The sequence below is a fragment of the Bombina bombina genome, chromosome 2 (assembly GCF_027579735.1).
Source record: "Bombina bombina isolate aBomBom1 chromosome 2, aBomBom1.pri, whole genome shotgun sequence".
Classification (NCBI taxonomy): Eukaryota; Metazoa; Chordata; class Amphibia; order Anura; family Bombinatoridae; genus Bombina; species Bombina bombina.
This window is the reverse complement of record NC_069500.1, coordinates 323,045,766-323,058,325: the sequence shown is the minus strand read 5'-3', so window position 1 is coordinate 323,058,325 and position 12,560 is coordinate 323,045,766. Positions and strand designations below refer to the sequence as shown.

General features: G+C 37.7%; 1 protein-coding gene across 1 annotated transcript in view; it reads left to right on the top strand.

The window, feature by feature from the left end:
- The window catches only part of SUSD2 (sushi domain containing 2), a 307,943-nt gene that overhangs the window by 277,940 nt on the left and 17,443 nt on the right, over positions 1-12,560 (top strand). Inside the window, exon 26 of the mRNA XM_053699745.1 lies at positions 9,655-9,751. Coding sequence (XP_053555720.1) covers positions 9,655-9,751 — 97 coding nt within the window. The remainder of the gene's footprint in view (positions 1-9,654; positions 9,752-12,560) is intronic.

Genomic DNA, 12,560 nt, shown 5'->3' with positions numbered 1-12,560 from the left:
TTTACGCATGGTAGCTAATTGATATAAAAGGGGCATTAGGCCACACTGGCTTTTTCAAATTCAAATCTTTAAGTTAATAATGTTGAATTGAAGGACACGGAAGGATATCCTTCTTAGATTAATCTCTAGCTATATATTATTGCATATCCAATTTGGTTCAGGTAATCCCTTGAGGGGTGGATAATATATTAAGAAGCTATCTAATCACAATTTTATATCTTTCTATTTTATAGTTATCTCTATAACTAAAAGTCTTATATCACGAGGTGTAATCTGACACTATAGCATTCACTAGTAGTGGTCTAGACACAAACCACCAAAAACAATCAGCGCAACAATCACTCAGCAAATATGTGTATATATATAAGAGAGAGTGTAACCAAAATTATGGCAATGGTTAATAAACAGCACTAAATTCAAATTAAAATTACACTAATGAAGATATTATGCTGATAGTGAATTGTCCAAAATGACAGCAGTCCAAAAATTAATGTTAACTCAAAATAAGAACAGTCTTACTAATGTTGAAAGATGGTGTCAGGAGATTCCCTTTTGAAGACTCAGATGCAGCTACTTGAAAAAACGCTGCTTGTCCTGCAGCTGATACACAGTAACTCCAATCCCACAGAAAACAGCGCAGTCTGTGAATACAAAAGGATGGACTCCAATAGTGCAATATTGTATGAATAAACAGCACTTTATTGACAAAAAACTTTGACCAAAATACTCACAATGTAGGATTTAAAAACATGTACAGAAAGGTTTCTTTACTCAAAGATAGCGATATCGCCGGGTGCTTGTGTGGTCTAAGGTTGCTTGGGGAAACAGCAGCAGATTAACAAGGACAAGAATATAAAGTTAAACAATTCATCACGTGTAAAACTTCTTATGTAGTGTATCTTTTAGAGTGCAGCTGTGGACTGAAGTATGTAGGTCGTACGAAGAGGTGCCTATCTAAGAGATTTAGTGAACACATTTATAATATCAAGAAGCCAATCTTAAAACATAGTGTACCGATCCACTTCTCCCAAAAACATGCTTGTGATCCTAAATGCCTGACTGTGATGGGCATAGAAATGGTTAAACCAAGTTCCAGGGGTGGGGATAGACTTTTGGCCCTTAGACGCAGAGAGACTTTTTGGATACACAAGTTGGGAACTCTTGCGCCTAGGGGCCTAAATGTTGATCTAGATGTGGCAGCATACATAATATAAATCATAATATTAGTGAACAAATTTTAATCTATTTATTTTTATTTATTTTTTTATTTTTATTTTCCATTTTTAAAACAGATAGGTTGATCATTACATGTACATTTTTTTAGTATTTATATTGCAGTATATGCATATATATATATTAAAAAATTTTATATATATTTATGGAATGTAGTATATTGTCCCCTCTCATCAAGTGTATAGATTTTTTAAGAATTTATTTATTATCATCCTGCCAATAGTATTGAATTGTTAGGATAATTTATTAGTTTTTATATTTATAATTGATGTTGATATAGTAATAAGTATAATACACTTTTTAATATTTAGGAGTTTAATTAATTATGTATTTATCAATTTTATCTTGTATTTTTATTCCAGTGTACACATGTGCTTCTCTTTTTTTTTTTTTTTTTTTGATCGTTTATGTCATTTTATTAATTATATTAGATAGCAAATTGTTTCAGATATAACAATAGGATAGTATATCAAATTGTTATACATTCTTTGTCTAAATATGAAGTGTAATAATCAGTTCTATAGATAGATGGTGCTGTTGCATAGGATATAAATTAGTAATGAAGACATCACATGATAGATCATTATTCCTCTTGAGAAAGCGCCCAGCAGGGGGCGAGAAACGCGTTAAGGCTACGAGCTTTGGAAGCCTGTGTGCACAAGGACTAAGGGAAACGTGTACCAGCTGTTTGTCGGGTGTTGACGTCACACGCCGACCGGGAAATCTGCTGCTGTTTCCCCAAGCAACCTTAGACCACACAAGCACCCGGCGATATCGCTATCTTTGAGTAAAGAAACCTTTCTGTACATGTTTTTAAATCCTACATTGTGAGTATTTTGGTCAAAGTTTTTTGTCAATAAAGTGCTGTTTATTCATACAATATTGCACTATTGGAGTCCATCCTTTTGTATTCACAGACTGCGCTGTTTTCTGTGGGATTGGAGTAGTGGTCTAGAAGTTGAGAACCGCGTTTTCAGAAAGTATTGTATCTTGGATAAAAATTAAACTTTAGGGAATTTTGAGAGTGTAAAGACGTAACAATCTTAAAGTGATCGGTCTGCCTGAGTCCCCTGAATTTCAAGACTTAATGAATTTTGCCACCACTACGTTACCCCAGGCTTTACAGATCCCGATTCCTGCTGCTCCCTTTTTGATTGAGAGAGTACATAGGATAGGTCAAAGGCGTGAGCCCAGTGAGGCCGCACGACCCAGGCCGGTAATTTTTAAGTTTGTGAACTTCCAAGACAAGCTATTATATCTCAAACACTACAGGAAATGTGGCTCTCTCTCCGTAGGCTCCCATAAACTATTAGTGTTTCAAGACTTTTCCTCTGAAACACTAACTAAGAGGAGAGATATGTCTTTTTTCTATGGGAGACTACAGAAAGAAAACTACAATATTAGGCTGATTTATCCCGCAAAGTTAATTGTACAGAAAGATGGTACTACACACATACTCAATAATGTTAGGGAGGCTGAGGCCTTCTGTAGGGAAGCAGGTGTACCCTGATCATGTACCGAATTGTATTAAGTTTACGTTCTTTGATCTTATAATATAATCATTTAATCACTAAGAGATATGTTTTTGGTAGCCATGGTTTCCGCAGTGCAAATTCTGTCAGTTATAGAAATGGTGTCTTTGCCTAATTTTTTTTTTTTTCCTCTCTCTTATTCTTTCTCTTTCCGTCCTCTCCCCTCCCCTTCTCGATCCTCCTCCCCCTTCTTTCCTCTCTCTTGCTTGACTTCCACCTTCCGGACGGCGGTCCCCACTCCCGTTCTGGAGTATGTGGAGTACCCTTTGGAGGGTGGGGGACGGTAAATTGAATAGTGTTAATGGCACACAACCTTAAGCTATTATCTTGGAACGTAGGGGGCATTAACTCTCCAATTAAAAGAAAAGCCATAATAAAATATTTGGGGAAATTTAACCCTGATATAGTTCTCTTACAAGAACTACATCTTAATATTATTGAAATCCCCAAACTTGAATCTAAGTGGGTGGGGGAAGTGGTAGCGGCCCCATACACTTCAAGGAAGAGGGGGGTCGCAATCTTGATAAATCGGAAATTAGATTATCAAATAAGTAATATGGAGTTGGATCCCGAAGGGAGATTTTTAATACTTGAAATGGATGTTAATCATACTAGATATATACTTTGTAATATATATGGACCCAACCAAATTGACCATACTTTCTGGTCAGCTCTTTCTGTAAAATTACATAAATTTATTGGACTAAATCTAATTATGGCTGGAGATCTTAATCTATTAGCTGACCCCATTCTAGATAGCTCTAATAAAAGAGCATTAAATAGCAGAGGCAGAAAAGTACGGATCTTCCAGAAGCTATGTTCTCATTTGGGCTTGGTTGATCTATGGCGCGTACAGAATCCAGATGATCGTACGTATTCGTGTGTATCCCATGTCCAGCGTTCATTTTCCCGGCTTGACTATTTCCTGATGTCAGAAACAGTGCTTGGCCGGAACTGGGCCACTGGAATCGAAGACATTGTTATTTCTGACCATGCTGTCATAACACTAAAGCTTGATATTGAACAGAAGCGGCTGGGTGTGAACCATATTTCCTTCCCTAGATATCTATGCAAAAACATCAAATTTCAGCAGCATTTACGTTTAAAGTGGGCGGAATACCTTAATAATAATGGTAATTATATAGATAAAATTGAGATATTTTGGGAAGCCTCTAAAGCCGTTATGCGCGGAGAGATTAAATCCTACACACTCTATTGGTCAAAACGCTGCAGTTTAGTGGCTAGACAATTAGCCAATCGCGTTAAGAACACTTATAGATCCTATATCAGTAGACATACTAGAGAAAGCTGGGAGGCTTACACTACAGCGAAGACACTTCGAGACACACATATGAAACAGGTTAGTGCCCAGGAAGAAATTAGAATGAAAGCTAGATATGGGGGCTTCACGGGCAGATCGGCGAAGTTTTTAGCGAGGTTAGCCAACTTTTCTCCCAGACGTGCTATCACCGTTATCAAATTTGGAGACAAGAGATACACGAGGCACGTGGATATTGAAAATGCGTTTTCTGAATTCTTTCAGACTTTGTATAGCCAAGACTCCCCCAATTTAGATAAGAAAGAGGCATTCTGGAGTAAGATTAAAGCACCACGCCTAGCTACAGAGGCTAGAGACATTATTAACGCTCCCATTACCAAAGAGGAAATATCATGGGCAATTAAGAACGCGAAACCTAACAAAGCTGCCGGTCCAGATGCTCTCCCTATCGAATACTACAGAATCCTACAACCACAGCTGATGCATATATTAACTAAACTATTTAATTTTTATTTTTCTGAGAACACTCAATGTTCTTCTCTCTTTGCTTCTGCAAATATTTCACTAATCTTGAAAAAGGGCAAGGACCCTGAGCTACCAAGCTCCTTTAGACCTATTTTGGTCCTGAACACTGATTATAAACTGTTAGCAGCTATAATAGCCTCACGACTGAAGCCCTTTATGGGCGAGCTAATTCATGAGAACCAATCCGGCTTCATGCCTGGACGCAACCCCGTAAAGAACACGAGGAAACTTCTGATCTTGATCAAGTCTTTCTGGAATAAATACAAATCCACAGAATCTGACGATAGTATAGACAAGGCTATTCTAACGGTTGATGCCGAGAAGGCCTTTGATAGGGTCAGTTGGGATCATCTCTTCTATGCGCTGGACCGATTTGGGTTTACAGGATCCTTTAACAACTATATACGCTTAATCTATAGTACCCCCTCTTCAGCGGTGATTGTTAACAATACTTCTACACAACGATTTGATCTATATAGAGGCACCAGACAGGGTTGCCCACTTTCACCCTTCCTTTTTAATCTCAGTATAGAACCCCTTGCTATCCGATTACGACAAGAACTGGAGGGGATTCCATGGGCGGACGAGAAGATGGTGCTTCTCCTATACGCAGATGATCTCTTATTATTTCTATCTAATCTTAAAGTATCTCTGCCTATTTTACAGAGTATTACCCAAGAGTTTGGGGAAATATCTGGATTTAAGATCAATACCTCTAAGTCAGAATTAATGTGGATACATAAGAACTCGCCACCACATGTGCAACATCCTTTTCAAGAAGTTTCTCAGATTACATATCTGGGTTTACGTTTATCCAGAAACTCAGAAGAATGGTATAGATTAAATCATAGGATGGTACTGGACTCGTGCAAGAAAAAGCTTGAGGAATGGGCTAGGTTACCATATATAATAAAGCCTGCTCCAAATTTCTATGGAACGGCAAGAGACCTCGGATTGCCTCCCTTAAACTCATGAATTCCAAGTCAGCAGCTGGCTTGGCACTTCCTAATATCCAGATATATAATCTGGTTATTATAGCTAGATTCGCATTAGATTGGTTAACTGAGAAGGAGCAGATTACATCTTTTTTCTGGGAATCTCAGGCTGTAGTTCCCTTCCAGCTAAAGGCTCTTCTGCATTGCCCTCTTACGTCATTGCCTTCCAATATATTCTATCTATGTACCTTTAAGAATGTCATCGTGGCCTGGCAAAGATTGTGTACAGAAGTGGGAATTTCTCCTTATGTTTCACAATATTTACCCATAACGGGTAATCCAGAGTTTAGTCCCGGCCTCTACAATCAGATATTCAGACACTGGGAGGCAAAGGGCCTTCAGACCCTGGGTCAAATTTGAGATACAGAAGGACATCCAGTGATATTCCAAGAAATTGCGACACGGTATGCGTTGGGGGCGCGAGAGTTCTATGCCTACCTTCAAGTTAGGCACTTTCTCAGGGAGCTGAGCACAAAACATGGGGACAATTGGACTATGGGGGAATTACAGCCTAGGATTACTATGTACACTGCAGGAATATATGCTATCTCCTCTCTATATTTAATGTTAAATCAGAAAGCATCAAACCTGCAAATTAACGAAATGGTTGCTAGGTGGTCTACTCTATTCCCAGAAATTGATGAGGGGATCATTGTCGGGAGCTTTAAAATAGTCCAACAGAATTGGGTTCCGACAACTTGGAGGGAGTCGCAGATAAAAATTGGGCTGCAGAGATACCTTACACCTGCGGTCCTCTCTAAGTGGTACAAAACAAAGGTGCTCTGCCCCAGATGTTCCTCTATAGGATCTGACCTATTCCACTGTTTATGGAGCTGCCCTAAAATGTGTCAATACTGGGGAAAACTCACATTTTGGATGACGGCGGTTTTGAAGCTGGACCACAAACTTTCCCCAATTGAAATCTTCTTCCTTGTAAAATTCCAGGGTATCACTAAGAACTATAGTTTGATAAATACTATTATATTAACAGCACGTACCCTCATTTTTAAATCATGGAAAGCATCTTCTGTGCCCACTATGGCCCAATTTAAAATGGCACTGTGTAACCAATTCATAACAGAACAGTTTAACGTGCCATTCCCACAAGATAAATACTTAGAAGTATTCTTTAAAAAATGGGAGCCATTTGTAAGATCTCTGCCCTTATTACAACAAAAAAAACTAATCAAACCATTCAGAAATTCCGAATTTGTCCAGATTAATATCTTGGCGGGCCACTTTCCGAAAAATTGGGTAACAGATGCAGAGTGAGGTGGTCTGGGGGGGGGAGGGGAGTAGGGAGGACCAGTATTACTTTTTATTCTTTTTTCCCTTTTTTTTTTTTTTCGTTTCTTTGTTTTTCTGTTTTTTGTTTTTTTCTTTTGTGGCCCTGGTGGATGCGGTTTGTCTTAATAGAGGGGGGGAGATAAGGGGGAAAATCCTGAGACAAAGAAAAATTAGCTATTATATAAAGGTTTATCTGGTTACCCTATGCAATTTTTTATGTTTTACTTCCATTTTAGCCGACATAAATATATGTGCCCTAAATAACCTTGATTGATTGGAATGATGTACGGGCACTCTTTCTTCTTTAAATTGACCTATATGGCTTTTTTTTACCTAAATATATATTTATATATTATGTATATTCACTGTGACACGTGTTTTTGGTAACCGAGATTGTAGTAACCTTCTCTGTCTTTGGTATAAATAAAGTTTAAAAAAAAAAAAAGAGATGGTATTCTGCATACCTTGGTTGTAACGAGTGGTTATTTGAGTTACTGTTGCCTTTCTATTATCTCAAACCAGTCTGCCCATTCTCTTCTGACATCAACAAGACATTTTCCTCCACACAACTGCCGCTCACTGGATATTTTCTCTTTTTCGGACCATTCTCTGTAAACCCTACAGATGGTTGTGCATGAAAATCCCAGTAGATCAGCAGTTTTTAAAATAAACAGACCAGCCCGTCTGGCACCAACAACCACATGCCACGTTCAAAGTCACTTAAATCCACCTTTTCCCCCTATTCTGATGCTCGGTTTGAACTTCAGCAAGTCGTCTTCACCATGTCTAGATGCCTAAATGCATTGATTGGCTGATTAGCAATTTGTGTTACCAAGCAATTGAATAGGTGTACCTAATAAAGTGGCCGGTGAGTGAGTGTATATAGGTATAGGTATATACATATATATATATATATATATATATATATATATATATATATATATATATATAAAGAGAGAGAGATATATTTAAAAATACATTTTCCCCTCTTTGAGGAACATTGGAATGTAAAATATTTTACAGTTCATACACAGTAAAACACATTATTAAATATTAAAATGTATTAAAAATGAGTATTTGAGTGGAAAGGGCTCCAAAGTGTTTATATAAAAATGACTGTAACTGATTATTTCAATGTATTTATGTAGTGTTTAATGCAATGGTTGTGTTTACTTTCAACTTGTAATACACGCACAAGTTAATGCAGGTGCGATATTTTAATATTGAACGCGCTAACTTCAAGGCTTTACTTGTAATCTAGCCCAAAGTAGACGTTCCTCATATTTCTACTAGCTCTGTAACCAGTGGAATCTCAAACTCAAAAACTTTACAGCTGACTGATACCATAGATGACTTACTGTATCTCTGGGAAAATGTCAGGATTCTATCTGGTCAACCCGAAATTAAGGGAAATATAAAAAAAATGCACTTTCTCACCCATAAGAAAAAAATAAGAGAAGTCTCAAACCTGAAATGTTCTGTAGGCACCTGATACTTACCTAAGTACCTCCCTAAAAAAATGTACATATATAAAATTTTATATATGTACATGTACAATGTAATGTGCTCTAGACTTCAGAATTTGTTCCAAGAAACTAGGACCAAACTGAGCTGAGATATTGAGGATTCCATAAACATCTGTATAACCAAAATTTGTCATGCATTGTGAAAGAAAGATGGCCGCCAAGGTTAAAAAAACAAGCAAGTATTTTGGATCACTTGATACAGATCGACACGTGTATTAATGTATTTAATCCACATTATAGAGATACTGAGCTTTCAACTGCATATTGTTTTAAATATCCTGCGTAGCAAAGGACCTCTCTTAATACAGACCTCACAGAAGCTTACAAACCCAATGAGCTTAAAGTGACATGAACGCCAAAAGTATTGTGCACTATAAAGCCCAAGACAGTTTGAAATGCATAATGTGTTTGTCTTTTTAAAGAAAACAAAGGTTTCTTTAGTCTTCAATATTGACATCAGCACCACATGAACAATCCCTCTGCTGATCACAGAAATTAGGGGCATAAAGATTGTAACTACACTCCCTGGACAGTCCCTAGCAATCAACTCCACATGGTGCTGATCTCATTGTTGGAGGAGGGCGGGACCGCTACGATAGGGAAAAATAAGATATAGCGTCAGTGAGGGAGAAGGAGGGAGGGGAAGTGAGGGAATGAGGGAGAAGGGGATCCTATGTGGGATCCGATGTGGGAAAGGGATCTGGAAGGGGGGGGGTAGGGTAATTAGGGGGGGCAGCTATACTACAGAAAATAAATTGTTTGTTTATCCCTTTAAGGACACAGCTTTCAGTTTGCTCAATTGTTTTATGACGGAAAAATTCCGTCATATGTCCTTAAGAGGTTATTAAAGAAAAAAAAAGGTGAAAACAGCCTGGTAATGGCAACAGTTGCTGCTATAATGTACCTTTAATTAAATCTAGCCCACTTTCTAACTAGCCCTATCTCAGCTTGCATCATTATAATTTTTCTACTTAGCATCCTCTGTTATTTGATTTTTCTTAAACTCACTGTTCATTTCATCTCTCTTTTGCACCCACCTAAATACAATCCCCGATCTCTGCTTTGAAGCTCCAGGTTAGAGGTATAACAAACAAGGTGTACTTAGTAATTAGCAATAAGAATCAGCTACCAAAGCAGAAAGAGACATTGGAAAAGGCCCGCTGGTACATTAGGAGTACTACAGGAACTATACCAGGTGTTGTAGAGACCACCAGCATACACTAGAACCATTGCTGCTGAAAAATGTAATTTACACAAATATCTATTCATCCTTACAGATAACATCCTTGGCATTGTTCTCGGTTGTGTATTTGGATTTCTCACACTGCTCGTGCTGATAGTACTGATCGTCCTGCATGAGAAAAAACACAGCAAGTAAGTATCACATTCAGCAAATAAAATGTGAACAATATTTTTACTTTTTTTAATTTAGGGTAGAATTTCTGACACTAAAGGGCCTATCCATCATGATGCGAGCGGACATGATCCGATATTGAAGATCATGTCCGCTGCACATCGATAAATGCCGACAGCATACGCTGTCGGCATTTATCATTGCACCAGCAGTTTTAGTGAACTGCTGGTGCAATACCGCCCCTTGCAGATTGGCGGTCAATCAACTTGATAGTATTTGATCAGGTTGATTTTTGGCAATGTCTGTCCGCCGCCTCTGAGCAGGCGGACAGGTTATGGAGCAGCAGTCTCTGAACGCTCGCCAGAAACACGGGGCATCAAGCTCCATACGGAACTTGATAAATATGCCCCTAAGGATATGAATAGTATTAGTATGAGAAATCCCATAATGAAACACTCCATTCAGTTATAGATTCCCAAAGAAAATGATTTTGTTAGTTTTAAGGACTAAGCAACATCATAGATTTTCATAGAGTTGCATTGTGAAACTTTCTGGTGCAGCAAGCAGATTAACATAACTGTAAGCTAGAAACATTAAAAATCTATGTATTATAATAATGCAATAGAGTCTCATTTCCCCAGCCAAGGATTTGACCTCCTAGGTAAATTTGATGAACCTCCCTCCAAAAACCCAAATCAGTCTCCTTCCTGATCCCACTAAATTTATTTCCCACAGTTGTAAACAATTTTCCTGCTATTTAAAGGACATTAAAGGGACACTGAACCCATTTTTTTCTTCTTTCATGATTCAGATAGAGTATGAAATTTTAATTAACTTTCTAATTTACTCCTATTATCATTTTTTCTTCGTTCTCTTGCTATCTTTATTTTAAAAGCAGGAAAGTAAATCTTAGCAGCCAGCCCATTTTAGGTTCAGCACCATGGATAGCGCTTGCTTATTGGAGGCTTACATTTACTTACTAATAAGCAAGCATAACCCAGGTTCTCAACCAAAAATGGGCCAGCTCCTATGCATCACATTCCTGCTTTTTAAATAAAGAGAAAAATTGATAATAGGAGTAAATTAGAAAGTTGCTTAAAATTGCATGCTCTATCTGAATCATGAAAGAAAATAAATTGGGTTTAGTGTCACTTTAAGCAGTAAATACATTCATGATCATGCCGCTGTCATCAGCACAGAACATACTCAGTCTCTAACCAAACAGTCATACATTACTTCAGTTAATCACTAGATAATTTATTTGCAACTGGTGCAATTTTGGGTTTACAACGTAATTAAATAATTTACAGCCAGATTTTGAGCGCTATAGGGAAATTAACGACTGAAACATTTTCAACGTTATTTCACCTCCCTATAGCGCTGCTATTACAGGTTTTAAAAAAGCAGACTTGTGCGGGCTATATGGTGGTTTTGATCTCCATACCGCACCAAAATCAAGCGCTGCTTTGACGTGCTCGTGCACGATTTCCCTATCAATTTCCCTATCAATGGAGAGAGCCGGCAAAAAAAAGTCTAACACATGCAATCGCGGAAACAAAAGCTCCGTAACGCAGCCCCATTGATGTCTATGGGGAAAGAAAAAGTTACATTTAAACCTAACAACCTAACATAAACCTAACATAAACCCTATGTCTAAACACCCCTAATCTGCTGCCCCTAACATCGCCGCCACCTAAATAATGTTATTAACCCCTAATCTTCTGCCCCTAACATCGCCGCCACTTACATTACAGTTATTAATCCCTAATCTGCCGCCCCTAACATTGCCACCGCTTGCAATACAGTTATTAACCCCTAATCTGCTACCCCTAACATCGCCGCCACCTACCTACACTTAGTAACCCCTAAACCTAACCCTAACGTAACCCTAACCCTAAGCATAACCCTAATGTAACCCTAAGCCTAAGTCTAACCCTAACCCTAACGCCCCCTAACTTAAATATAATTAAAATAAATCAAAATAAACCTTACAATTATTAACTATTCCTATTTAAAAATAAATACTTGCTTACCTGTAAAAAAAAACCTAGCTTGCTACAAAATAACTAATAGTTATATTGTAGCTATCTTAGGTTTAATTTTTTTTTCACAGGTAAGTTTGTATTTATTTTAACTAGGTAGACTAGTTCGTAAATAGTTATTAACTATTTACTAACTACCTAGTTAAAATAAATATAAAGTTACCTGTAAAATGAAACCTAACCTGCCTTACACTAAAACCTTACAATAAAATGAAATTAAATTAAATTAATAAAATACAATTTACAAACTTAAAAAAATTTTTTTTTACAAATAATAAAAATGAATTACTCCTATCTAATAGCCCTATCAAAATAAAAAGCCCCCCTAAAATAAAAAAAACCCTAGCCTACACTAAACTGCCAATGGCCCTTAAAAGGGCCTTTTGCAGGGCATTGCTCCAAAGAAATCAGCTCTTTTACATTGCAATAAAAAAAACAACAACCACCCAACAGTAAAATCCACCCCCCACCCAACCAAACCCCCCAAATAAAAACCTATCTAAATAAACCTAAGATAAATATTGCCCTGAAAAGGGCATTTGGATGGGCATTGCCCTTAAAAGGGCATTTAGCTCTTTTACGAATTGCCCAAAACCCTAACCTAAAAAGAAAACCACCCAAAAAACCTTAAAAAAAACAAACACTAATCCCCGACGATCTACATACAGTTATCGAAGTCTGGACATCCATCCTCCTCCAGCCAGCGAAGTCCTCATCCAAGCGGCAAGAAGTCTTCATCCAGGCGGCCTCTTCAATCTTCATCCAGCCGGCGAAGTCCTCATCCAAG